The sequence below is a fragment of the Mauremys mutica genome, chromosome 4 (assembly GCF_020497125.1).
Source record: "Mauremys mutica isolate MM-2020 ecotype Southern chromosome 4, ASM2049712v1, whole genome shotgun sequence".
Taxonomy (NCBI): Eukaryota; Metazoa; Chordata; order Testudines; family Geoemydidae; genus Mauremys; species Mauremys mutica.
In genome coordinates this window covers 75,802,353-75,829,398 of record NC_059075.1, presented here as the reverse complement: position 1 = coordinate 75,829,398, position 27,046 = coordinate 75,802,353, and the positions used below count along the sequence as shown (strand labels likewise).

The 27,046-nt window shown below is 46.5% G+C and overlaps 1 protein-coding gene and 1 non-coding gene across 4 annotated transcripts in view; one reads left to right on the top strand and one right to left on the bottom strand.

The window, feature by feature from the left end:
* Positions 1–27,046, top strand: part of HSD17B12 (hydroxysteroid 17-beta dehydrogenase 12) — a 201,288-nt gene that overhangs the window by 93,269 nt on the left and 80,973 nt on the right. For all 3 annotated transcript variants that reach the window (XM_045015386.1, XM_045015387.1, XM_045015385.1), the window contains exons 2-3: positions 22,043–22,089; positions 22,846–22,921. In XM_045015386.1, coding sequence (XP_044871321.1) covers positions 22,043–22,089; positions 22,846–22,921 — 123 coding nt within the window. The remainder of the gene's footprint in view (positions 1–22,042; positions 22,090–22,845; positions 22,922–27,046) is intronic.
* Positions 6,502–6,613, bottom strand: LOC123370555. The gene has a single exon (XR_006579456.1). It is a non-coding gene; the product is annotated as a U5 spliceosomal RNA (small nuclear RNA).

Genomic DNA, 27,046 nt, shown 5'->3' with positions numbered 1-27,046 from the left:
TCCTGCCAGTGCTGTTGATTCATAGAGTCCTCATGAAGATCAAACAGGATAGGGCGAAGATTATCCTGATTGCCCCCACGTGGCCTCGCCAGCACTGGTTCGGCATGCTGCTGGACCTTTTAGTAGCTACCTCTTTTGCCGGATCTGCTGTCGCAGAACCAAGGCAGTCTTTTGCACCTGAACCTGGCAGTGCTACACTTGACAGCACGGCGTACTGTATGGCAAAATGTGGATGAATGGGAATGCTTGGCCTGGGTTCAGCAGGTCTTGTTGGGTAGCACCACCAGAGCAACTTACTTGGCCAAGTGGAAAAGGTTCATGTGCTGGGCCTCGGAATGACGTATCCGGGCTGAGCAGGCCTCGCTGCAGTAGATCCTGGATTATCTTCACCTCAAACTCCCAGGTTTGTCCCTGTCTTCAATTTTTGTGTGTGTCTGTACTGCTACAGACATACTTGATAACGGGTATTTTGAAATAAATTACCAGAATAATTGAGACCGGCGTGATTCTGTAGTGTTATTTTGATAAGTAAAATATGCAGAATTTCTGATTATTTTTTTTTGGCACAGAATTCCCCCCAGGAGTAGTCCTGGTCCTATATCACTTGTCCCAGAGATCCTGCAGCCTTTGGGTCACTGAGTGGTTTCCTTGGAGTGGTCTCCTCCCCTCCCTCACTGAATCTGACACTAACACAGGTTTCTAAGAAAAGTTTGAATGTCTTTTAATGTTTCTATGATTTTAAACACTTTCTATGCAGCTGTGAATAAAAAATTGCAACTTTCATTTCAAATGTCATTTCTAGCTAGTTTCTGCTCCATTCCAAACTTGTTTAAAACATTTTCCCAGGAAAAGAATGGTAAATTTACAGAATCTTACCATGCCCCCAAATTTTTCTCTTTTAATATGGGAGACTTTTAGTAAAGGGGGGCAGTCCCAGTAAAACAGAAGCATTAGTGATTATTTCAGACTTACTCCAGACTGCTGTGCTGTTAGATGATGTGGTTCTGTTGGAGATCTCAGACTGGAAGAGAGAAATGTTAATTCCAGGCCTCAGTGTGGTGACCTTCTGATTATGGGAGGGAAGTCTTTGTCTCTTGTACCAGATGGAGTGATAAATGACTGGAGGGAATTTGTGAGATACAGGAAAGACAGAAGGAGGCTTGTGTTGCCCAGAAATCTTTTAGAACAGTTCAAATTTCTACTGAGTGAAAAAGTCTACTTTACTACTCCTAGGAATGGGGCGACGTAGGATCTGCAATCAGGTAGCTGCATAGTGAGAGGATGATGCCAGGTGTTGCCTTAAGTGCTGTCTGTTCTTGTGGTATTTGTGGTGGTGCATTTAAGGATTGTGTTTGTGCAAGCCATATATTGCTAGGGCTCTGGCTATAATTTTTTTAACTTTCAAGGCTTTCACACTCATGCCATTTTTTTCTGTTAATAAATTGTTACTTATATCAGCCACTGTATGCAGCTGATCATTTACAACCTCCACTTGTCTACCATATTGAACAGTGTGGTTGATTAGGAAGGGGAGACGGGGTGGGGGGTTAGCAAAGAACGGAGAGGCATGCATAATAGGGCTGCATTTCTCTCCAGCTAAAGCAAGATGTGGGATTATAGACTAAAACTCACCCAAACCTTTTTTTACCATCCTTAGTAACAATAATAGCTGTGCCCATCTCATCAAACTGAGGTGGTGTATCCTCTAGTTCCTCTGTGTGGGTGTCCTCCACCTGACTGTGCTCACCAGGGCCAGTTCATGGAAGTGATTCTGTGATTTGGAGCAGAGATCTTCTCTAGGCTGGTTGCTCACAGCTGTTGGGATGAGTTTCATGTCCAACATGCAAATCTGCACTCATCTCAACTCCACAGATAAGGCTAGCCTGACATGGAGACGTTTGCTGGGGATGTTACTCAGCACTTAGTCTAGCTCATCAGGGTAGCACTGAACTTGGAATTATTATCCTTGGCCCTGTGGTAGCTCACATCGAGCCCCTTGATCTTTTCTCTACAGTATTGTTTGGTTGATTTCCCACAATCAGCCAACAGTTTCCGAGCCATCTTGTAATACTGTTGGGCAGCCCTCTTCTGGGTCCTGGCTTTGTTTTTGGCATACAGCCAGGTGACTTTGTTCTGATATGCTGAATAGTCTTGTTAGGCATTTTCACTGCTGTATCTGACGAGAGATGACTGAAGCAAGCAGTGTGGGTCCAAAGATACTGAGTAGAACCATATATAGGTAGGAGACAGCATAGATAGATTGCAGATAGGACACTTGGTGCCAGGGAGACTTTTGGAAAAGTTTGGTGGATCATCAGTTGTTGTGGTTGATCATGACCACGTGTCTTCACTGCAGATGCCTCAAGTTCGCTTGTCTTGCTTTTTGTTAACTTTTGTGTTTTGCCGTGTATCTCAGAGTGGTGACTACTGGATGTGGCATGGTTATGGCATGACTGAAGAGTGTTCGTGTCTGAACAAAGTGCGTTAACAAGAAAACTTGATTGAGTTAAATCTCTACTGAAGATAGAGCCACACAGAATACAAGACTGTGTAAGGACCCATCCTACTGCAGTTTGATGATTTGGTGCTTCTGCCACTGCTTTGCTCATGCTGTATGCTCTTCAGATGATATATATAGAATTGTGAGTACACACACACACAACTACATTAAAATAATGTTATTAAGATAGGAAAGTCAAATACTCAAAAGCTAGGAAATGCCAGAATTAAGATTTCCTTTGTATCCTTAATTTGGCTCCCTTGTTGATAGATATAGATTATGTTAAAAATTAAAAATAGGATATCACCATTATTTTAATGTTTTATCTCCTAGAACTGGAAGGGACCTTGAAAGGTCATCAAGTCCAGCCCCCTGCCTTCACTAGCAGGACCAAGTACTGATTTTGCCCCAGATCCCTAAGTGGCCCCCTCAAGGATTGAACTCACAATCCTGGGTTTAGCAGGCCAATGCTCAAACCACTCAGCTATCCCTCCCCCCGTGTTAGGCTATGTCTACGCTACAGTCCTTACAGCGGCACAGCTGCACCGCTGTAAGGTCTCCTGTGTAGCTGCTCTATGCGGTGGGAGAGAGCTCTCCCACCAGCATAATGAAACCACCACCAATGAGTGGTGGTAGCTTTGTCAGGAGGAGATGCTCTCATGCCGACATAGCACAGTCCACACCAGCGCTTTTGTCAATGGAACTTTTATGTCGGTCAGGGGAATGTTTTTTTTCCACTCCTGACAAAAATTTTGCCGACAAAAGTACTAGTGTAGACAAAGCCTGAGTCTTCAATTACGTGATCATATGCTACTTGTTCACAGGACCCTTGCCTCGTTCAGTGCATAAGATTGACAATGGTCACAGCATCTGTGTTTTCCTTGCTCTTCATTGTTCAATATGTTGCTCTAGACCTTGTATAATGCATGCTATTCATGGTGTTTTTGTCCAGAAATTCTTCCTTGGGGTGGCCTGTGAAGAGGTTAGTATATTGGGGAGCTGCCATCCTAGTACCAATGGCTGTTCCCATGGTTTAGACAAGGTGATATTGTTGAATGTAAAATTGTTATGGGTGAGGGTGAAATGGATGTTTGGCAATGGTTTTGGGGTGGATAGCTGATTGTTGTCAATGTCCTGTAGATATTTGAGGCAGGCAGGGATGCCGTCATTGAGAGAGCTGTTGGTGTATAGGGAAGTGATATCCATTCTGGCAAGGATGAAGTTCTGGGGAGGTTGTTAACGTGCAGAGTTTTTGGAGGAAGTCAGTTGTATCCTGGAGGAAGCTGGCCTGTTTAGTGAATGCTTTGAGGATGATTTCTGAGAGTCCTGGTATTTCTTCAGTAAGCATGGCCTGGGTTCCCTTGTTTGTGTATCTTAGGAAGTATCTAGAAGGTCCCTGTGGGAGGGTTTTTGGGGGATGAGGTTGTAGGGTCTCTTCTGGTTTTGTTTGGTGAAGGATTTGATGATGTTCTTAAATTCCTGTGTGAATTGGAGGGGAGGGGGAAGCGTCTTTGAGTTTTTTATAGTAGGCAGCATGAGAGAGCTGTTGGTAGGCCTTGTTAATGTAGTCGTTATGGTTGAGAACTATGATGGACTCCCTTTTTCTACTGATTTGATCATTATCTAGTGGTTGGATTTCAGGAACTGTATAGCTCTCCCCTTGGCAGTGGAGAGATTGTGATGAATGTGATGTTTAAGAACTTCACCATCCATTTTTTTTTCCTGAGGCAATTGATGTAATGATCAAATGTGTGATTTTTGTTGCTATGGAACTCATTGCTGTAGTATTGGAGTGCTTCCCAAACATAGTGAATTTATTTTCACATCACCCTGTGAGATGAGTGGGAATTAGTCCAATCATACAGATGTGAAACTGAAGCAGAGAAATTATGGCCATAAATACCTACTAATTTTGGGTGCCTAACTTGGACACCAAGGACCTGGTTTTGCAGAGTACTTAACATGTTTTCCCAGAAAGCTCTGCTCTAGGAATTAGTTTGGGGAAGTTCTGTGGGCTGGGTTATATACGTAGTCAGACTAGATGATCCCAATGATCCCTTCTGATCTTGGAATCTGAGAATCTGTGAAACGTTATAAAGCAATTTGTATTCAAAACACAGCTTCCACTGATTTCCGTTTCAGCTATGAGTGCTCAGCATTTCTGCAGATTAGACCCTAAGGTATCAAGTTTGGTACCCAGAAAATGAGGAATACAGAATTAGTGTCCACCTGTGGAAAAGTTTGGTTTAAGTAATTTGCCTAGCATCATATAGGCATTCTGTAGCAAAGGTAAGGATAGAATCAGGTTCTCCAGGACAGCATTAGATTGCCATATTCGTAAGACTCTCTTCTTTCTCTTCATGCAATACTCTTCCTCATTCACGCTACATACCTTCCAACTTCTGTAACAAATGAAGCAGGGATCCTACAGACAACTCTCCTTAACTATACAACATAAATTTATCTCCATAGGAGATCCATCTTGTGCAGTTAATGTGGAAAAAATAGTATGTGATCATGTAATTTAGACACTGTCATAGTGTGTATGCACAGGGAGTAGAAATAAGGTTGCATACGTAACCTCAATTCTGGCATTTTCTAACTTTTGAGTGTTTGACTTGACTTAATGTTGTTTTAAAGTATCTTTCGTATGTGTAACACGATAGCTTTTTAAAAAAGCAAACTGAAAAAAAAATTCTGTTATGTGGCATCATATCGACACCCACATGGTTCATTAGCAGGGTTGGAACCTTTAGATCCACCACACACACATCTATACTTGAACTAACAAAGTAACAGCATTAGTACCTTGTCATTCTCTGTATGGAGCAGCATTGGAGGGGAATGACATTGTTTGCTAGTGGGTTTCACAGATAATTGCTAACAACAGAAGAATGGTGAGTCTCAGGAATCTTGGGTTCCATTCCAGGGAGGGAAGCGAGAGACCCTTCTGCCTGTTCTCTCCCCCCCACCCGCCCACCCCCAAGCATGACTCTTTCTGCCCCATTCTCCTCCAACCTATCTCAATCCTGGCTTCTCTCTACTCCAGGCTTGTTGCAGTCAGTACCATTCTTCTTCAAGTGCTTGCTTATGTCCATTCCATGTTAGGTGTGTGTGCAACTGCTGTTGGAAGCCTATGCTGGTCAGTGACCCCCCCCACACCAGTTTAAGATGTTTAGGGGAGTCTCACATTAGTGACAGATGTCACATCTGCAAGAGCTTTAAGCCTCGCACTAAGAAAGAGTGGAACATCCGACTTAAAATGCTCCTTATGGAGTCGGTCATTGCTCTGTGGGCTCGAAGCGTCGGTCTCCGGTAGTATGGTATAGACCTACTGAGGCATGCTCAACCCTGGTACCAGGAGTGTCACAGCCTCTCTCCTTCATTTCGAAACCGCTCCAGCGAAAGCCTCCATCGGGACTCTTGGTACTGTTCACCAGCCGACCGACCTAAGTTGCAGTACCAGCGTCGATGCTCAACATCGTGGATTCGCCAAACGCCAGTGCTGGTCACCGGGATCTCAGTGTGGTGGGTTGTCGCCTGTGTACAGATCACATTCAGAGCATGGTGGTGGACACTGCTGGGACGGAGACACTTGGTTGGCCTCAGTATGGTTCCGGTCTCTGGAGCATGGCCCTTCATCCCAGGGTTCAGAGTTGGACCAAGAACCCCTGCAGACAGATCCAGGTCCTCCATTGGTGGCACCAGTCCTCCCCGCGGCACCAGCAGGACTATCGTGGCCTCAGGGTCAATCGCCCAGGCCATGGCACCCTTGGAACTCGGGGTTCCTGCAGCTGTCCCAAGGGCATAAATCTGCATCAGGAGTCTCTGAAGAGCCCTCTGCCACAGTCTCCTGCCCGCCTGAGACGGAGGGCACCGTGTTTGGGATCCCCCCCATGTACAACAGATGGGGGAGGAAGGTACTGCCGAGCAGGTCACAGAGATGGTGGGACCAGCTGCACCTACATCCTCTTCCTCATCCCCTGATCAGGCCATCCTTGGGCCCCCACCTAAGGTCCCCAAAAATTGGGTAGAAACTCATAAATGTTCCTCTCCACGGAAATCTTTAGTAAAAGGCGAAAGATTTATACGATCTGAAGAGAAACCAAGGACAATGCCAAAGCTCATCAGGAGCTTTTGAGGAGGGTAGCCTCGAACTTGGGGCTAGAAACCAAGGAGCCCTCGGACATCTTTGGCAGCCCCTACTAGAGTCATGTTGCCAGTTCATGAAGGGATGGCCAGAAGTACCAAAGCCCTCTGGCAGACCCCCTCATCGCTACACCCAATTTCCAAGCGGGCAGAGTGCAAATACTATGTGCCTGCAAGAGGGTATGAGTATCTTTATACCCACCTTGCCCCAAACTTGTTAGGAGTATCTGCAGTCACTGTGCGGGAAAGGCAGGGACAACCGGGGGCTGCTCCCAAAAATAAAGAGGCGAAGAAGCTGGACCTTTTTGGGAGAAAGGTTTATTCATCATCAAGCCTACCGCTCAGGGTGGCAAACCATCAGGCCCTGTTGGACCATTATGATCTTAGTATTTGGCAATCGATGGCCAAATTTGTTGACTCCCTCCAGGAAGACTCCGGGAAAGAATCATAGAAGATTAGGGTTGGAAGGGACCTCAGAAGGTCATCTAGTTCAACCCCCTGCTCAAAGCAGGACCAATCTCCAGACAGAGTTTTACCCCAGTTCCCTAAGAGGCCCCCTCAAGGATTGAACTCACAACCCTGGGTTTAGCAGGCCAATGCTCAAACCACTGAGTTATCCCTCCCCCCTAAGAGTTCCTGGCTATCCTGGAAGAGGGGCAGGAAGTGGCAAGGGCGGCACTGCAGACAGCTTTGGATGTGGCTGATTCTGCGGTGCAGACCATGGCTTCAGCCATAGTAATGAGAAGGGTGGCGTGGCTGCAGTCCTCGGGCTTGTTGGTGGAGGTCCAACAGTCTATCCAGGCCCTGTTTGCAGTATCTCAAGAGGTTGAAGTTCCACATGGTCTCCCTGGCCTCCATCATCCCCTCCCTGGTTCCGGGAGACTGATATGCCAAGGATGTGTACTTGAAGGATGCGTAGTTTCATATAGTGATATTTTAAGGACACAGACGCTTCCTCAGCTTCATGGTGGGATTCGCGCATTCCCCTTCAGCCTGGCAACAGCACTGAGGGTGTTTACAAAATGCATTTTGGTCCTTGACTCCATCAGGCATCGGGGTCAAGGGTCACTCCAGGTCCCAGGTCCGGGATGTCGTCACGATGCTGCTGACCATCTCGGGGCGGTCCTTGACTCCACCAGGCTGAAGGTATTTCTGCCACACGACAGGTTCCCGATGATAAGGGATCTCAACGGCCAGGATCTGCCTATGGCTGCTTGGCCACACGGTGGTGTGCATGTACATTGTCCACCATGCGAGGCTCCAGATGCGACCCCCTCCAGTAGTGGCTGGCAATGGTCTATGCCCCGTCTAGGGATCACCTGGACAAGGTCGTCACCATCCTACTGGAGGTACTCACTGCATTGCAATGGTGGACCAACCCCAGAACGGTCCTGGATGGATCTGTTCAACAGCCTGCAACCTTTGGTGTCACTGATATTGGATGCCTTGGACCTTTGCTGGGGAGTGCACCTTGGTTCGATGTGGACGCAATGAACATGGTTGGCAGAGGAGATGACGTTGCATATAAATGTCAAAGAACTCAGGACGGTTCGCCTAGCCTCCGGGGTTTTCCTTCCGTAGTTATCCAGCCGAGTGGTTCAAATGCTGATGGACAATACGGCCTCTGTTTTCCGTCAACAAGCAAGGGGGAGCGCATTAGTCGGCCCTCTGTCAAGAGTCACTCCACCTATGGGATTTCTGCATCCAGCATGCAATCCACCTGAAGGCCTATCATCTTCCTAGCTTCAGGAACGCACTAGCAGATTGCCTCAGCAGGTCCTTCTTTTCTCACCACGAGTGGTCATGCCACTCAGAAGTGGTCCAGATGCTTTTCCAGAGGTGGGGAACTTCCCAAGTAGACGTGTTTGCCACCAGGCAGAACAGGAAATGTCATCAGTTTTGCTCCCTGCAAGGCCCTGGCAAGGGCGCTCTCTCAGACACCTTTCTCCTGTCCTGGTCGGGAGATCTGATGTACGCATTCCCGCCCATCCCACTCGTCAGCAGAGTCCTGTTGAAAATCTTGAGGGACAAGGTTCGAGTCATTATGTGCCAGCATTTGTTGGACGGAGTGTTCGATCTGGCAGTAGGCCTCCCCCTCTTTTCCCCCCATGGCCACTGCCTGGACCTTCTCTCGCAAGACCACGGTCGCCTCCTGCACCCCAACCTTGCTTGCCTCCACCTCATGGCGTGGATGCTGCATGGTTGAACCAGGAGGAGCAAGTCTGCTTCAGAGAGGTGCAGCAGATCCTTTTGGAAAGTAGAAAACCCTCCACTAGAGCAACTTACCTGGTGAAGTCGACAAGGTTCTCCCACTGGGTGTCTGCTTAGTGTCTCCCCGACACGCTCTTCTCTGCAGTCAATCTTGGAATACCTGCTTCTCCTGAAGAATCAGGGCCTGGCCCTCTCGTCTATCAAGATTCATCTAGCTGCCATCTCGGCTTTTCATCTGCCGATCCAGGGTTGATCGGTGTTCTCGCATGAGATGTCCATCAGGTTCCTGAAAGGCCTCAAAAGGCTCTTCCCTCCCCGTAGGGATTCTGTTCCACAATGGGACCTCATCTGGCTCTCTCTAGACTCACAGGTTCGTCTTTTGAAGCCTTGGGCTCTTGTTCCCTTTCCTACCTATTGTCGAAAGTTGCCTTCCTTGTGGCAGTGACATCAGTTAGATGAGTGTCAGAGATTAAAGTCCTGATCTCGGAACTGCTGTATACGGTCTTCTACAAAGTTATGACTTCATCCGGCCTTCCTGCCAACTGTAGTGTCTTCCTTCCGTATCAACCAGGACATCTTCTGTCCTAAGCTGCACAAGACCAATGAGGAGAGGCGGTTACACACACTGGACATCCGGTGTGCCTTGGCGTTTTACCTGGAGTGTACCAAACCCTTTTGCAGGTCGACGCAGCTCTTCATCGCAACAGCAGAGAGGATGAAGGGCCTTCTGGTGTCCTCTCAGAGGATCTCCTTCTGGATTACTTCCTGCATCCGGACCTGTTATGAGTTGGCCCAAGTCCAATTGCCACCTCTGGTGAAGGTCCTCTTGACAAGAGCGCAAGTGTCCGCAGAGGCCTTCCTAGCACATGTCCCCATCCAGGACATTTGCAGAGCTGCAGCGTGGTCTTCAGTTCTCATGTTCAAGGCACACTACGCCATCACCGAGCAGACCAGAGATGACGCTGAGTTCAGCACAGTTATGTTACAAGCTACATGTCCATGAACTCCTACCCGCCTCCGTTGGTACTGCTCGGGAGTCACCTAACATGGAATGGACATCAGCAAGCACTCGAAGAAAAGAGTTACCTTTTTCCGTAATTTGTGTTCTTTGAGATGTGTTGCTCATGTCCATTCCATGACCCACCCTCCTTCCCCACTGTCGGAGTTCTGGCAAGAAGGAACTGAGGGTGGCGGTGGGGGGGGAGTGGCGTTCCTTATGCCATGGCATATGCGCGCCACTCCAGAGCGTGCCACTCCAGAGCGTGCCCTATGGATATCACTGAAGGAAAATCTTTCCGCACCCGTGCATGTGGCAAGCGCACACACCTAACATGGAATGGACATGAGAAACACATCTCAAAGAACACCAGCTATGGAAACAGGTAACTGTCTTTTCTCCTTGCATAGCCAGTCCTAGTGTCCACGCCTCAGGCTTCTCATCCCTCTCCCATTCTCCTTGCCTATCCAGTCTCCCTCTCCCCTGCCCACTTCCTTATCCAAGTCTTCTTCCCCACACCCAGTGTCTTTGCTCAACCAATCTGTTCTCCCTGTATCTGGCTGTTCGCTAAACCCATCTCCCTTCCCTTAACTCTTTTTTCCCTCACACTGGTCCTTGGTCTCCCGTCTTTGTTTGATCTCAATGTTCCCCTCCTCTCTCCACCTCATCTCATCTGTGTCTCAGTCCAGTCCCCTTGTCCAACCAGTCCTCATAATTCCCAGTCACAGTTTCTCTTTTCGTTTCAGCATGCTTTTTGTCCCAGGTTAATCCTTTCCCTCCCTTCCCAGTCCAGCTCTTGTCCCTTCTATGCTTGAGTCAGGTGGCGTCCTCCTCCATACTGCTTGGGCACCAGTGGGAAAGGTCCAGAGGCGGATTAAGGTTTCCCTGGGCCTGAGCAAATGGGGGGGAGGGGAGCAGGGGGAGAGATCCCTTCCGCCTGCAGTCCCTGGGACTTTCCCTGGGACCCTGCTCCTGTTCCACCCAGGGTACTCCCATTCCACCCTCCCCACAACCTATTTGCTCCTTTCTGCTCCCCCCCCCAAAATCCCCGTGGCCCCAAGATCAGAGAAGCTCTGTACTCACTCCATGGCCCTGGGGCAGCAGCGAAAAGTGAGAGTTCCTCCAGTCCTGGGGCTGCAGTGGGGATCTGGGTGCTCAGGCGTCCCTCACCACCCCCACACTTCTGCAGCAGACCAGGGACAGGGCGCTATAGGGGTTTTCCAGTCCTGCGGCTTCTGCCAGGGATGGGGTCAGGGAGGGGCAATGCATGTGCTTTGCCCATCCCACCGCTCCTGCCAGGGATAGGATGGGGGGGTGGTCAAGGAGCGGAAGCTGGGGCCCAATGGGGCCCAGTGGCTAATCTGCCACTGGAAGAGTCGCTGGGAGCACAGAAGACAGACTTCCTGCTTTCAGTTCTGGTACCTGGCCCAGAGCAGCTGGTAACAGCAGCCCTGAGCAAGACCTTGCTGTCACTTTGTGGAGATGGTACATGTGCGGACTGGCCAGCTGTGAGACACTGAAGGATGAAGATTGAATCTGCAGAGATTTTTAGCTGCTAAACTCAAGTCTTTACTGAGCATATGTGAATTTTCAGAGGCTTACCTTGGCTTAATTTGGATGGATTTTCACAAATTTCAAATCCATGATCCCAAAGCATAAGCAAAAAAGTCACCAGAATTTTAACATTGTAGAACAGCATATTTTTTTCCTAGTCTCATTCTCAGAAATGACTGCGCTGTTTTGGCTGAAACTTCAATAAATTCAACTTGAGACAGGCACCCAGCTTGGGAAATTTCAGCCCAAATGTTTAGTTTGGCAAAATTATGAGCAACTGAGGGTACGTCTACACTACGGGATTATTCCGAATTTACATAAACCGGTTTAGCAAAACAGATTGTATAAAATCGATTGTGCGCGGCCACACTAAACACATTAAATCGGTGGTGTGCGTCCACGGTCCGAGGCTAGCGTCGATTTCTGGAGCGTTGCACTGTGGGTAGCTATCCCGTAGCTATCCCATAGTTCCCGCAGCCTCCCCCGCCCCTTGGAATTTCCGGGTTGAGATCCCAGTGCCTGATGGGGCAAAAATCATTGTCGCGGGTGGTTCTGGGTACAGCCTCACCCCTCCCTCCCTGAAAGCAGCAGACCACCAAGCAAAAAAGGTGCGAAACGGTTAACTGTGCAGACGCCATAGCACAGCAAGCATGGACCCTGCTCAGCTCAATACCGCAATCGTGGATGTTTTAAACACCTCGCGCACTCTCGTGCAGTATATGTTTAACCAGGACCTTCAAACCGAGGCGAGGAGGAGGCGGATACGGCAGCGCGGCGATGACAGTGATGAGGACATAGACACAGAATTCTCTCAAACCGCGGGCCCCTACGCTTTGGAGATCCTGATGGTAATGGGGCAGATTCTATCCATTGAACGCTGATTTTGGGCCCGGGAAACAAGCACTGACTGGTGGGACCACATTGTGTTGCAGGTGTGGGACGATTCCCAGTGGCTGCGAAACTTTCGCATGCGTAAGGGCACTTTCATGGAACTTTGTGACTTGCTTGCCCCTGCCCTGAAACGCCATAATACCAAGATGAGAGCAGCCCTCACAGTAGAGAAGCGAGTGGCGATAGCCCTGTGGAAGCTTGCAACGCCAGACAGCTACCGGTCAGTCGGGAATCAATTTGGAGTTGGAAAATCTACTGTGGGGGCTGCTGTGATGCAAGTAGCCAAAGCAATCACTAAGCTGCTGCTACGAAAGGTTGTGACTCTGGGAAACGTGCAGGCCATAGTGGATGGCTTTGCTGCACTGGGATTCCCTAACTGTGGGGGGGCGATAGATGGAACCCATATCCCTATCTTGGCACCGGAGCACCAGGGCACCCAGTACGTAAACCGGAAGGGGTACTTTTCAATGGTGCTGCAAGCACTGGTGGATCACAAGGGACGTTTCACAAACATCCACGTGGGATGGCCAGGGAGGGTTCATGACGCTCGCGTATTCAGAAGCACTACTCTGTTTAAACGGCTGCAGCAAGGGAATTACTTCCCAGACCAGAAAATAACAGTTGGGGATGTTGAAATGCCTGTCGTTATCCTGGGGGACCCAGCCTACCCCTTGATGCCATGGCTCATGAAGCCATACACAGGCAGCCTGGACAGTGGTCAGGATCTGTTCAATTACAGGCTGAGCAAGTGCAGAATGGTGGTGGAATGTGCATTTGGCCGTTTAAAGGCGCGCTGGCGCACATTACTGACTCGCTCAGACCTCAGCCAAACCAATGTCCCCTATGTTATTGCTGCTTGCTGTATTCTCCACAATCTCTGTGAGAGTAAGGGGGAGACCTTTATGGCGGGGTGGGAGGCTGAGGCAAATCACCTGGCCGCTGATTACGCGCAGCCAGACACCAGGGAGATTAGAAGAGCACACCAGGAAGCAGTGCGCATCAGAGAAGCTTTGAAAACGAGCTTCATCAATGGCCAGGGTACAGTGTGACTGCTGTGTTTGTTGATGAACACTCACCCCCCCCTTGATTGACTCATTCCCTGTTAGCAACTCATCCTCCCCCTTCGAGTACAGCTTACTTATGCAAATCAAGTCACTCTCGTTTAAAAATCATGAATTCTTTATTAATTCATTATAAAAAGAGGGAGAGACGTAAGGGTGTGGTTTGGGAGGAGGATAGGAGGGATGGAGAAGGCCATTACAAAAATTTCACAGTAATGACAGCCTTCTGGTTGGGCTGTCCATGGGGGTGGAGTGCGCGGGTGCACGGAGCCTCCCCCCACGCGTTCTTACACGTCTGGGTGAGGAGGATGTGGAACATGGTGAGGGTTGAGGGTGGTTATACAGGGGCTGCAGCGGCACTCTGTGATCCTGCTGCCGTTCCTGAAGCTCCACCAGACGCCGGAGCATGTCAGTTTGATCACGCAGCAGCCCCAGAGTTGCATCCCGCCACCGCTGATCTTCCTGCCGCCACCTCTCATCTCGGGTGTCCCTCCTGTCCTCACGTTCACTGGCATCTTTCCTGTAATTTGATACCATGTCCTTCCACTCATTCAGATGAGCTCTTTCATTGCGTGTAACTTCCATAATAGCCGAGAACATTTCATCTCGCGTCTTCTTTTTCCTCCGCCTTATCTGTGCTAGCCTTTGGGATGGAGGAGGGACGCTTGAAAAATTTGCAGCTGCATGAGGGAGAGAAATATTTAAAAAGATACATTTTACAGAACAATGGTTATACTCTTTCACAGTGAACAGCACTATTCACCTTACATAGCACATGTGATTTCCCTACAAGGTCGCATTTTTCATCTTAATACTGAGTGCCTGCAGCTCTGGAGTTACAGATCTCACAGACACAGGTCCGGGCATCAGAATTCAGCTTGCATGCGGCCATGGTAAGCCACTGTCTTTCGGCGTCTGTAGTGATTTACCCCTCCCCCCAACGCATGGCTAATACCACGCTAGCTCCCTGCTAATCAACACCCTTCCCACCCCTCCACCCCCACTGCGTGGCTGGTAGCTTGGGGAAGCCCCGCTGACCAAACACAAAAAAATCATCGGCATTTCACTCCTCCCCTCCCTCCACTTGGCTACGTGCAGGAAAGGATTTTTTTTTAAGCTGCTGCAGTCCACGAACCCAGTAGGAAAATGGCCATCCCTCTTACTTAAATTCCTGATTTTTAACCAGGTTATCCTGAACGATATCACTTTGAGGATAACACAGCGAGATAAAGAACGGATGCTTCTTGAATGCCAGCAATCACCGGGACCATACGCTGCTATGCTTTGCCATGCAATGATACCTGATTACTTGCTACATGCATGGCGTGGTAAAGTGTCCTTCCATGGTGGGCGGAACAAGGCTGCCTTGCCCAGAAACCTTCTGCAAAAGCTTCTGGAGTACCTACAGGAGCACTTCATCGAGATGTCCCTGGAGGATTTCCTCTCAATCCCCGGACATGTTAACAAACTTTTCTAAGTAACTATACTGTCTGCAAATGCATCCCAAGTCCTCAGGGCAAATCAATCATTAAAAAACGCTTGCTTAAAAAAAAATGTTTGCTATTTGCAAAGGTACACTCACCAGAGGTCCCTTCCATGGCGTCATTGTCTGGGATAGTTGCTTGGGAGGGCTGGGAGGAGGGTAATTCCGTCAGGGTGATAAAAAGCTCCTGGCTGCTGGGGCTCACGGAGTGCTGTGTGCTCTCTGCTAGGTCGTCGTCCTCTTCTTCATCTTCATCTTCCCCGTCTGCATAATCCTCAGACATGGCAGAGATTACAACCCCCACCTCGGAATCCACGGTCAGGGGTGGGGTACTTGTGGCGCAGCCCCCTAAAATTGCATGCAGCTCAGCATAGAAGCGGCATGTTTTTCGACCTGCCCCGGACATTCCGTTTGCTTCTTTGGTTTTCTGGTAGGCTTGTCTGAGGTCCTTAACTTTCACTCTGCACTGCACTGAGTCCCTGCTGTGGCCTTTATCCGTCATAGCCTTAGAAATTCTTTCAAATACTTTTTCATTTCGTCTTTTGGAACGCAGTTCTGTTAGCACTGAATCCTCATATAGAGATCAGATCCAGTACCTCCCGTGCAGTCCATGCTGGGGCTCTTTTTCAATTCTCAGGAGACTGCATTGTTACCTGTGCAGATGAGCTGTGCGTGGTCACCTGTGCTGATGAGCTCTCCACGCTGGGGAAGCAGGAAATGAATTTCAAAAGTTCGCGGGGCTTTTCCTGTCTACCTGGCCAGTGCATCCGAGTTCAGAATGCTGTCCAGAGCGGTCAGTGGTGCACTGTGGGATACCGCCCGGAGGCCAATACCGTCGATTTGCGGCCACACTAACCCTATTCCGATATGTTAATCCCGATATTAGCGCTACTCCTCTCGTCAGGGAGGAGTACAGAAACCGATTTAAAGAGCCATTAAAATCGATATAAGGTGCCTCCTAGTGTGGACGGGTGTGGCGTTAAATCGGTTTTACGCTCCTAAAACCAGTTTAAACGCCTAGTGTAGACCAGGCTTGATACTGCTTCTTAAAAAGGGCAGCGTCAGGCAACCTTAATAGGCAGTGGTACCAGCCCTGTCTATTGTGCAGTTGACTGGCCAGTGCTGTCTGCAGGCCCAATTAGTGTATCAATTGTTTTCTCCACTTGTTGCAGACTAGTATAACTTAAGGCCAGCTATTGTAATAGTTAAATATCTTCCCACCTTCTAAAGGGCAGTTAAGTCCTTTACTGGGTATTTGTGGTGTAACATGGCTCTCTGTCACTTGTGATTAACACAGGCAGGTTAATTTAAGTCTGTGTGTAACAGAAATTGTGCTACTTCATCTAGGTGGAACTACCTTTTACAGTCTCTACATCCTCCCTCAGGGAAAATCCTGCAAAAGCTCACACCTCTGCACACGAACATCATGATCTTTAAGTAAAATTAAAAGATGCCCAGATATGCAGGGAAATTTGGAAAAATAAGTCAGGACTTCAGGAATATTACAACATTAGAATATTACAACATGATATTCCTGGTGCTGTTGCTTAGAATGATCACTTAATTCTGTATTACTTGCAGTGCCTTAAATAAAAGGCTATGTTGTATGTATTGTTCCCCAGCAACACTGCTAAGGAATAGAGTTGGACAAATAATGGATTTTTGCATTTGCTGGGAATTCCAAAAAAAAACCAACATCATTTTATTTCAGGTCAAACTAAAACAGGCATTTTTTTGGAAAATTTTGGTGAATCAAAACGTTGAAAACCATTTCAGGCAGGTTGAAACAACTGACTAAATTTTATGTTTTGATTTCATGCATTTTAACAAAAGCGCCCAGGATAGAGGACTCTGGAGATCTGTGGTTGGCGGCCCATACCCCTATTGGGGTGACGGGCATGAGTGAGTGAGTGAAAAGAGGACTGGACTCTCAAAAAAGGCTGAGGAGGAGGAGGCTTTCTCCCGTATGACATTGAGCCCAGTGGTTAGAAAACTCACTTGTGGAACTGGGAGATTCGTTCCCCCCCCCCGCCCCCCTCCCCGCTTGATGGAGAAAAGGGATTTAAACAGTTGAGTGCCCAAACCACTTGATTGTGGGGGTATTCTGGTATAGGTCTCTCTCTCCTATTGTAGTTGTTCTACATTTATAAATAATTAGTCCTTGGATCAGGGACTTGAATTTGGCCTCTCACAACCTAGGTGAGTCCCTAATCACCAGTCTTAGTCATTCTCACTCTTTTCCTTTACCAGTGACTGTCCATTGTCATTCACAATGGCAATTCATAGGCTTGTTTACAGTTGAAACACTACAGCAGCACAGCTGTAGAATTGAGGCTCCACAATGACAGCGTAGTTAATCCACCTCCAATGGAAGAATTCTGTCGACCTAGCATTGTCTACAGTGAGGGTTTGTTCAGCTTAACTATGTTGCGCAGGGGTGTGGATTTTTCACATCCCCGAGTGATATAGCTGGGTTGATTCAGGGCTTGTCAGGGCTTGGTTGACTCAGGGCAATTTACAACACTGCAACTTTCTTGCTCGTGTGTGTGTGTGTGTGTGTGTGTGTGTGTGTGAAACCCCCCCCCGAGCGCAGCAAGTTTTAGTACTGTAAAATGCCAGTGTAAACAGTGCCCCAGTGCTGGGAGCCACACCTCTCATTGAGGTGGGTTTTTTTAGAGTGCTGGGAGAGCTCTCACTGCGCTGTGACCACACAAGCCACGTTAAAGTGCTGCTGCTGCAATGCTTTAGCGTTGCCAGTGTAGACTAGCCCTTAACTTTTGAGTGTATACTTGACCATAGTCTTTCAAGAGTGGGAATGAAAATGACAGCACTCATTCCTCAAGGCTTTGGGCTGGTCTCTGCCAGGAGCTTACACTGGCATAGCTACATCTCTCGGGTGTGAAAAATTCCCCCCCTCCCCCCGGAGAAACGTAGTTATGCCGTGCTAACTCCTGGGGTAGACAGTGCTATATTGAAGGAAAAATTCTTCCTGACCTATATACTGCTTCTCAGGGAAGTGGATTGCCTACCTCCTCTTGGTATAGATAGTGTCTACACTGAAGCACTACAGTGCCACAGCTGCAGCACTGCAGCTGTACCAATGTAGCAGTTTAAGTGTGACAAATCCTGACTTCATACTTGCAATACCTTGTTCTATTCTGAGACATATCTACTCTATATATAGCTATGCCAGCAAACCCTCCTAGTAGAGATGCAGCTTCACTGGTATAGCTTAGGTCCTCCAACAAAATAAGCTGTATCAACAACAGAACCTTTTATGGTGGTATAGCTGCATCAGTGTGACTTCCCCCCATTCCCAAACAAGATAGCTGTGCTGGCAAAACTATTAGTGTTGTCGGAGAAAAACAGAGTTCTCACTCTCAAGTTGGGTGCAGCAAGTCAGATACTTTATTATCTCTAGCAACTGCGTGGAGGGGGAGAGCAGAACAGGTCTCTCACCAGGTAAACAATTACAGCAAGCATTTATACCTTTTGTTATATACAATAATGGGCGACAGCTGCATTTTGTTTATACATATGTCCTCCTGATATCTTTTTTTCCTCAACAATTTAGACTATAGTCTACATTCCATACTTATCTAACACAAGGTCACAACAACTTCTCATACAGTTCTTTCCCACTCGCCTCACACAATCCTCACTTCGACAAATCTCGCGTTATTAGGGTTGCAGCTAGCTTGACTCTTGCTCACACAAGGGGACTGTTTGAATATGAAATCCCCTTCAAATCCCTGTCAGTTCTTTCTCTACTTCCACAGTGTGAACCAGGTCACAGTCTCTGCACTAATTCAGTCTCTATGCCTTTGCCATCAGAATGGTCCAGTAGTACTCTGCATCCTGCTGGTAATAGATGGAGGCTAGACTAATGGTAGTGCTTCCAACTTTGGAGTAGAGCTTGGGACCTTGTTCCCAAGAAGAGCTTGGGAGAAGGTCTGGGAACAAAATACACGTAATGAGGGTAAATAGAAATTTTGCCTGGGAGAGTGGACTGAGTTGTTCTTGGAGCCACTGTCTCCTTCCTTTCAGGGGGTTGAGGAACAAAGGAGCAGAGTGGCTCAAAGAACATTGCTCCTGAACTGCTTGCTCTTTTTGAGGGGGATAGGAGGGGAAGATGAAGAACTGGAGAGGAGCAGGAAAAGAATGGCTCAGATGTCATTTCTCTCAAGAGGAGGAATCAGAAAGGCACAGCAACTGTAGTTCCACCGTGCTGCCAAAAAAAGTGGGGAGCTTTGGGGGCTTGGGAGAGGAGCCCAGAATATATTAACTGGAGTGTGGGGATGTCAGAATTGAGTTTTACCTGGGGAGGAATGGGGTGCAGAACTCTGAGGGATTGGGGGGCAATTTGGTTTATTGATGGAGTGAAGCTATAACAATGTGCATTAAGTACATGTGGCCTTACACAGGGCGTGGCTCAAGCCCTGGTTGGAAACACTGGAGCCAGCATATTCTTTTTGAAAGATGTGATTTTTGTAGCACTTTTCTTTTTAGTGACTCTCAACCCTGGGCCAACTTAACAATCAAACTTGAATTCTGGAGGGCACTGCATCTAGCTTCTGTTCATGCCAGACATAGGTTCTTGGTGAAGCAGGACCTGAAGGAGTGGGGAAACTGTTCTTGCTATGTATGCCTCACCTTAAGTCCCACATCTTCTGTTTGTTATGTTGGAAGTCGCTGCTGTCACACACAATCTTATTTTATGATTAATAAGCAATAGGAGCAAACGTGGCAAATAAAAGCATGTAAATGTCCTTGGTACTAAAGAACAAGTGAAGAACTGTGTGTGTATCATGTGTCCTTGCACTATACTGAATCTAACATTTTATTCATGAAGTGTTGTGGATACTTAGCAAAATATGTGGGAAGACTAAGTCCTTGCCTTGAGGAGCATGCAGTCTGCAGTTGCAACCCAGTTAAGGCGCTGATAGCATTGAAAGACAAACCAATAATGGTTTTTATGGAGGAATTTCAAGTTAAGAGCTTGCTAGTCCAGAGTGAAACTTTTTAAGGAAGAAGAGACAAGTCATGAAGTTGTGGATAGGAGGCGAAAATGTAATGAGCCAGTTTTCCATTAAGCAATGGCTGCTTCCTTCAAATACTTCACTAATTTATAATGTCGAAAATGGCCCACAAACATTCTTCAAGTCAGGTTAGTCCAGAAGAGGGTCACATTTTTGAGAGAATGGTATTGATGCAGTTTTTCTCTTTTTTTTTTTGTCTTGTTTAGCATATTTTGTTGGAGCAGTAATGAATTGTATGATAATACATAATGTAAGACTTCAATCAGAGCTTGCTTTAGCCCTTGAACTTAGGGGACAGGGTCATTTTGCAGAACTGTAATGCATCTGGAAAAACACATTATTTTGGTTTTTTGGTTTGTTGCAAGCAAACTGTGCTCCTGTGAACCTGTTGCTCGGGGGGGAAAGGACACTTTAAACCAGCTGCCAGTTCAATCCCACTAAGAGCAGCCCAGCTGCTTATGCATTAATGGTCATGAAAGAAACTTCAGGAGACGTGGTGTCTTCTATTTGAGTATGTTACTAGCACTTTTGCCTAATGTTGCTTCAAAGGAAAATCATTGCTGCCCAGCCATGATACTCTGCAACACCTGAGAGGCAGCTTGGGCAGATTTTAATTGAACTGAAAGTTGAATAGGAAATTGGGTTAAGGCTCCCAATTCAGTTTAATGCAGTAAGCTTTATAGGAGCAGTTACCTGAGACCCATCTAGTGATAGGGATGAGCAGTGACAGCGCAAAGAAACCTGTAGTGCTCATGTGAATTTAAGGATAACAACATCTGTCATCTAGCCAAATCCCAGATGGGTTGCAGGGGTAAATTAGGCAAGGCAGGTGAGTGGAAGCTGAACAAGTGAGAAAAATATTTAAGGGTACGTCTTTACTAACAACGTGGCTGTGTAGTCGCAGCACCAGTGCTGGGAGAGAGCTCTCCAAGCATTGTAAAAAACCTACCCCCATGAGGGTGGTAGCTACCAGTGCTGGGAGCGCAGCTCCTAGCAGTGGTGCACTGTGTACACTGCCACTTTACAGCACTGAAACTTGCATCGCTCAGGGGTGGTTTTTTTCGCACCCATGAGCAAGAAGGTTTCAGTGCTGTAAAGTGGCAATGTAGACAAGGCCTAAGTGTAGTTAAGTGGGCTGGCTGGCAGGGAAGAGTTGAGGAAGAAGAAGATGCTGAATGTGCATACTTAGCTGGATAGAGGAGGGGCTAACAGGTGGTAGGCAAAGTAGTGAAAATGGATAGAGGAGCTGCTCTTTAGCTTTTTTTTTGAGAAAACAGTGGGTAGCAGTGTGACTGGAGTTTTGGAATCCCCTCTCAAAAGTGGCCATGATGTACCAAGATTTAGTTCCTCATGGCCCTATAGCAGGTGAGGGTCCCAGAAAGACTTATGAGGGTCCAATACAGAGGATCTAATCATCGTTTGCCAGACTTGCCACTAGAGGGATCAGAAAATGGGATTCTTTTTTCTTTTGAACACTTTGGCTTTTGCTGAAATGTTCAGAATATGAAAAACATTTTTTTCCAATTGCTGAAAACTAGAAAGCTTTTGAGGAAAACACACACCTCAAATTTTCAGAGTCAAAAATCCAATTTTCTATGGGGGAAAAATATTTCATAAGAATTTGTCTGACCATACTTTCCACTGATAAATCTACCCTTCCAGGACGCTAGGGTGTGGGCAATGAGAGGGGATGGGATCACAGAGGAAATGAATATGTGAGTGGAAATTAGTTCAAAATGGCCTTGTGCTGACTTGTGCCTTGTCCACCATGAGTCTAGATGTACTTTCATCAGTTCCGTACAGACCTCTGGCCATTTTAATCTCACTGTTTTAAATAAAACTAAATTGAGAGGTGTTTGATATTCACAACTTAACTTTTACAATTGAAAGTGGGAGTTGAAAGTCCCCATTTAGGCCATAAAGGGCAATCTGGGTCTCCAAACATGAATTATGGAGTTAGAAGAGGGAGTGTTGGTTTTCTAAAAGCTTTTTTAATAATGAAGAAGAACTGGAGCCCGGTACCATGTGAAGATGTAACCTGGTGAGCTTCTTAGTCGAAAGGGGTGCTTCAATAGCCTATTAATGACCACTTTGTTATGAGTTATTACTGTAAAGATAGCTAATATTTATTTCCCCCCCCCTTTTCCCGTCTTATAGTGGTCACAGGCGCTACTGATGGAATTGGAAAAGCCTATGCAGAACAGGTAAGCCTTTTTATTCCTTTAGAATGATCAGAACTGCTATGGACTCTATCCGGACTCAGTGAAAGTGAAATAGTATAGTGCCATCCTGTCTCATGCAAATGCACACTAATTCTGTCAGAGATCAGTGTTACCTGAAATGCCTCCATTTGTATTTTAGACTCAAATGCAGAATATGGAGTACAAATATCAGATACCTGTATACTGTTACATGCACTCTTTCTTGGCTTTTGGGCTAGACAGAGAATCTGGACTGCAGTAGAACAAATAAAGGAATCTAATATAGCTGATTAGGTAACAGTTAATTTTGTTATAAACTGTGTTTTTGTTGCGCTATAAAGAAATAATTTAGTCTGTTTGAGTTAAACATGGGTTTAAGAGCCTGAATTCTAATTCCCAAGTTCTGCCACCGACCTTGCTGTGTGGAGTTGGGAAAATTACATAACCCCTGCCTCAGTTTCCCTATCTATAAATGTAAATATTCACCTACTTCAGAGCAGAGTTGTTGAAGATCCTTTGTAAGTGTCTTTGTGGTGGGGTAGTAAAGTACCATGTACTCACTCTGGTACTCAGTTTTATTTTTCCTTCATCTCTAGCTATTTTAAATCATAATTTCTATATCTGACTTTCTCTGTTACCAGTCAATATATATTTTGTAGTATTTGACCCAAGTTTCATCTTTTCTTAAGGGTGATGCTGGCCAGTGATCTATTGCACAGTTGTGATTGAACTGCTCTGTATCTCTTTTGTTTCTTTCAGCTAGCAAAGCATGGAATGAATGTGGCTCTTATCAGCAGATCTCAAGAAAAACTAGAACAGGTTGCCAGTGAAATAAGTATGTGATAAACTCTTTTACATTTCAAAATTAACACATGAAAGCTAAAATACAGCTCCTTTGGCCTCTCCAATTCCATATGAAGACAATTTTATAATAATTAATGGATAGTTTAAAAATATTCTATAAACCTTAATTTTACATTCTTAATAATCTTACATCACTTTTACATAACACTTAAAAAACTTCATGAATATGCTAAAAAGAGACGTTCCTAACTGATCAAATTTGTACAGTTCTCATTATCTCATTTCCAAGAGCAATTGGGGGTTAATTCTAGAATGAGATCGTCAAAACTGTGCTTTTTCTCCTGGAACTCAAAACAATCCTAAACATATCTCCTTACGCTAATCACAAGTTGCATTCCCTCCCTCTGGTTTTTCAAATAAAGAAATATGTGAATTAAGATTAGTGATAGTGGGACAAATTCATCCGTGGTGTAACTCTGCTGATGTCAAAGAAATTACATCAGATAGAAGTAGTCACATAACTTTTTAAATATTATTATAAGTGGAACTGATGGTGATGCTGTAGTTAAGATTGCAGAACACTTTCCATTACAAGACTGTTTTCAGTTGCTTATAACTTGGCCAAACTAACTGTTTAGTCTGAAATTTTCCATGCCAGGTCTCATCTTTGGGCTGAATTGTTTTGGAAAGTTTCAGCAAAAAAAATTCAGCCATTTCTGAAAATAAGGTTGGGGGAAATGTTTTGCAAATGTTAAATTACTGCAAACGTTTTGTTGAGGAGCTCTAGCACTTACATCCACGCTTTGCAGCAGATACTTGAAATTTAGGAAGGAGTTAACTTGGAGCCAGATAGGTGCCTTTTACTTTCCCTGTTAGCCAAATTTGTATATAATTTTAAGTTATAAGTCTTTTTGAAAATTGCCAACTGCATGTGTTCAGCAGAGGCTTTTTAGATGTTGACATCTAATTTCTCAAACATTCCATTTGCACTGAGCATGTTCCAGCTCAGGACTGCAGAGACTGAGCAGGACTCTTCCTGCTGCTGTTGCTCCTGACACCAGATCAAGGAGACTGTCTTTCCAGTTTTCTTAATGCTACCTGTATTGTTGGCCAGGCATCATGGAGGAGAAGGAAGAAGCAGACAGACCAGAGAAGGGATGTGTTAGGAGATGGGACAGAAAAATCAGTAACCGTTACTGCGCACTCTGCTCCAGAAAGTGGAATAGAACCCAGGATTCCTCTTAGAATACATGTCACTGTAGATGCACATGTGCTTCTTGTGTTTGGGCTCAGAATCTTTAGTAGAGCAGTGTCCAGTGGGGCCACACATGCATCTTATGCTGCCTTATATGAGGAAATAAAGGATGGAGTGGAGTGGCACCAACCCTCCCTCTTACCACTTGTGTCAGTGAGACAGAACCTGGACTATATCTAATCCACTTCTGATATCCAAAACTTTCTCCAGTAAAGAATTGTCATCTTCATTTCTCCCTTTTTATTAATTTGTTTGTAAAATTCCTGTTGGGCAGTCCCTCCGCGCGCGCGCGCACACACACAAAAAAAAGTATCTAGGGCAGACAGGGGGAGACACCCCTTGTACAGTGGGGTAAGATGCTTTTACACCAGCTGCTAGCTATGGCAGATTCTAAACTTATTGGGTTTAAACCCTGTCCTTCCTGCAATGGAGTAATACCCATCATAGATGAACCCAGCAGATGCCTGTTCTGTCCCATGGAAATACACATCCTAGCTAAGTGTGCTGTTGCCGCTCCTTTTCATCCCACAACTGAAAATCCTAAAACACAAGATTCAAACGAGACCGTGGAGTAATCCATGACCATAGCATCAGATCCAGGAGTGCAGATATCCTCTGTACAGGAAGTGAAGAGATGATGTTTGGCAAGTGCTCTAACAACTGATCACCACATCCCCATTTCCAGTAAGGAAGAGAAAGCAATGAAGGTGCCAAACCCATTGGTGCCATTGTAAGCATCCCTGATACTAGCCAAATCTTGTCAGCACTGAAGGCCTGAGCACTGACTAAGGAGCAGAGGTACTGGCTTCATCCTCTGGAGTGGAAAGGCACTTCTCCAACAAGCACAAATGAAGAGTGTACTGTGCAATGTGTCCATCCCATGCAGAGGATTCTACTGAGAGAGAAGACCTCAAAATTCTCAACGTCAAGGATAGCACGAAGACAGTAGTAGTGACATTGAGGTTGTGGTAGACAGGTCCACCAGTACAGATACTGGTGCAGAGATCTGTGCCAGTACTAGTCTTGGAGGTTGGAACCCTTCCTGATTTTGAGATATGCCCTTGACAGTCCACCCGCATTGCTCCAGACCTGGCCCTGGCCCCACTACCATCGGAGCTGGAACTGCACCCCATCAGCACCACCATTCTCAGAGATCTAATTCTTCTTTCTGACTTATGCAGGGAACCATTGCTTTGAAAGACACGTGGCACCAAGTCCCAGTGTAGAACTGACAATTAGTGGGTCCTTGCGGTCAGACTATTCCAATATAATGCACCACCTTGGGCATAGTGGCCCTGCTGGGGCCTGCCCTCGCTTAGATCCCTGAACAGGATGACTTCACATATCTTGATGAAAAGGAGAGCTCAGTTGTCACTGGTATTGCTGTGAAGGGGACCCTCACCAGAACAGCGGGGAACCCCCAAGGATGTGGCAGAAGTAGAGAGAGAGACACCCTAGCTCCCCTCCCTACTGAAGGTACCCTTTTCCTCTCCAGATGAAGCAGTCACTGTGGCCCCAACTCCAGCCGTCAATGACTTCACAGTGTTCTAAGAGTTAGTATCGGGGATAGCTGAGACACTAGATGTTGAAACGACAGTGATCCAAGAAGACACACCCAAGCTATTCAACATCCTCAATACCCAGGGCATCCTGGACCCAGCGAGTTCTTTGGCATTCCTTGGCCTCACTTCCGCTGACCTCCAAGTAAGTGGAAAAATAATACCAGTTTCCACTCAAGGGCTTTGAGCACTTTTGTCCATCCAACACCAGGGTTATTTGTTATCTCTACTGTCCAGAAGAAAACCAGATCCATAAAAGAAACTCCAAAAGACAAGGACCCCAAGAAGCTGGACCTGGTCAGCTGAAAGGCCTATTCCTCAGCTTTTAGTTTTCCATCATGAACTAGTGGGCTTTATTTGCAAAATAGAACTTTCCGATATGAGAGAGGGGGTAACCCTCTTCTGATTGTGACTTGTGTGGGACTGCATGAAAGAGCTGAGGGATTCCATCAGACAGGGCCAAATGGTACCTAACTCTGCTCGATGGCCATTGCAGTTACAATGTGCTGGGCCTTTTGGCTTCAGCTATCTGGTTTACCAAGGGAAGTCGAAGCCACAACTGAGGACTTGTCCTTCGAGGGTATGGACCTATTTAGCTCAAGAATAGAAAAGGCATTACATTGCCTAAAGATACCAGGGTGACACTCTGATCCCAGGTCATTTTCAGCCCAGCACCATACTACAATCTCTTCTGGTACCAGCCAGCACAGACGACATGTTTTTTCTCACAGTCAACTCAAGTTTGTTCTCAGACAAGTGACCTTGAGGGTTGTGGAGGTGCTCATCATCTTCCTACTCCATCCATCCAGCAGGTTTGATGAGACTCTGAAGACCATTGCCAAGCTGACCTTTGAAAACTGTCACCCCTTTCCATTAGCCTTAGGTGAACATAACAGCTGACGAATGAGTGTTGGACATCATTGCTCACGACTACACTATCCAGTTCACTTCCCTTCTCCCTCTCCTTCCCCGTTCTCCATCCTTCTTTGGGGTCCCTTCTTGTGAGCCCCTTTTACTAACAGAAGTGACCTTGTTACTTCATGTATAAGCTGTAAAAGAGTACAGGGAAAGAGGTTTTTACTCCTGCTATTTCGTTATGCTGAAGTAAAAAGGAGGTTGTTATCCTATCCTAGACCCAGAAGAAACTGAACAAATTTGTATCCCTGCCCAGATTCGGGATAGTAATGCTTGCCTCCGTCACTTCACTCCAAGCCCAGGACTGGTTTGTGGCTCTTGATTTATAGGATATGTACTACCACATCGCTGTTCACTCAGCCCCACAGGAAGTACCTAAGATCCACAGTGGGGCTGAACCCTTATCAGTACATACTACTCACCTTTG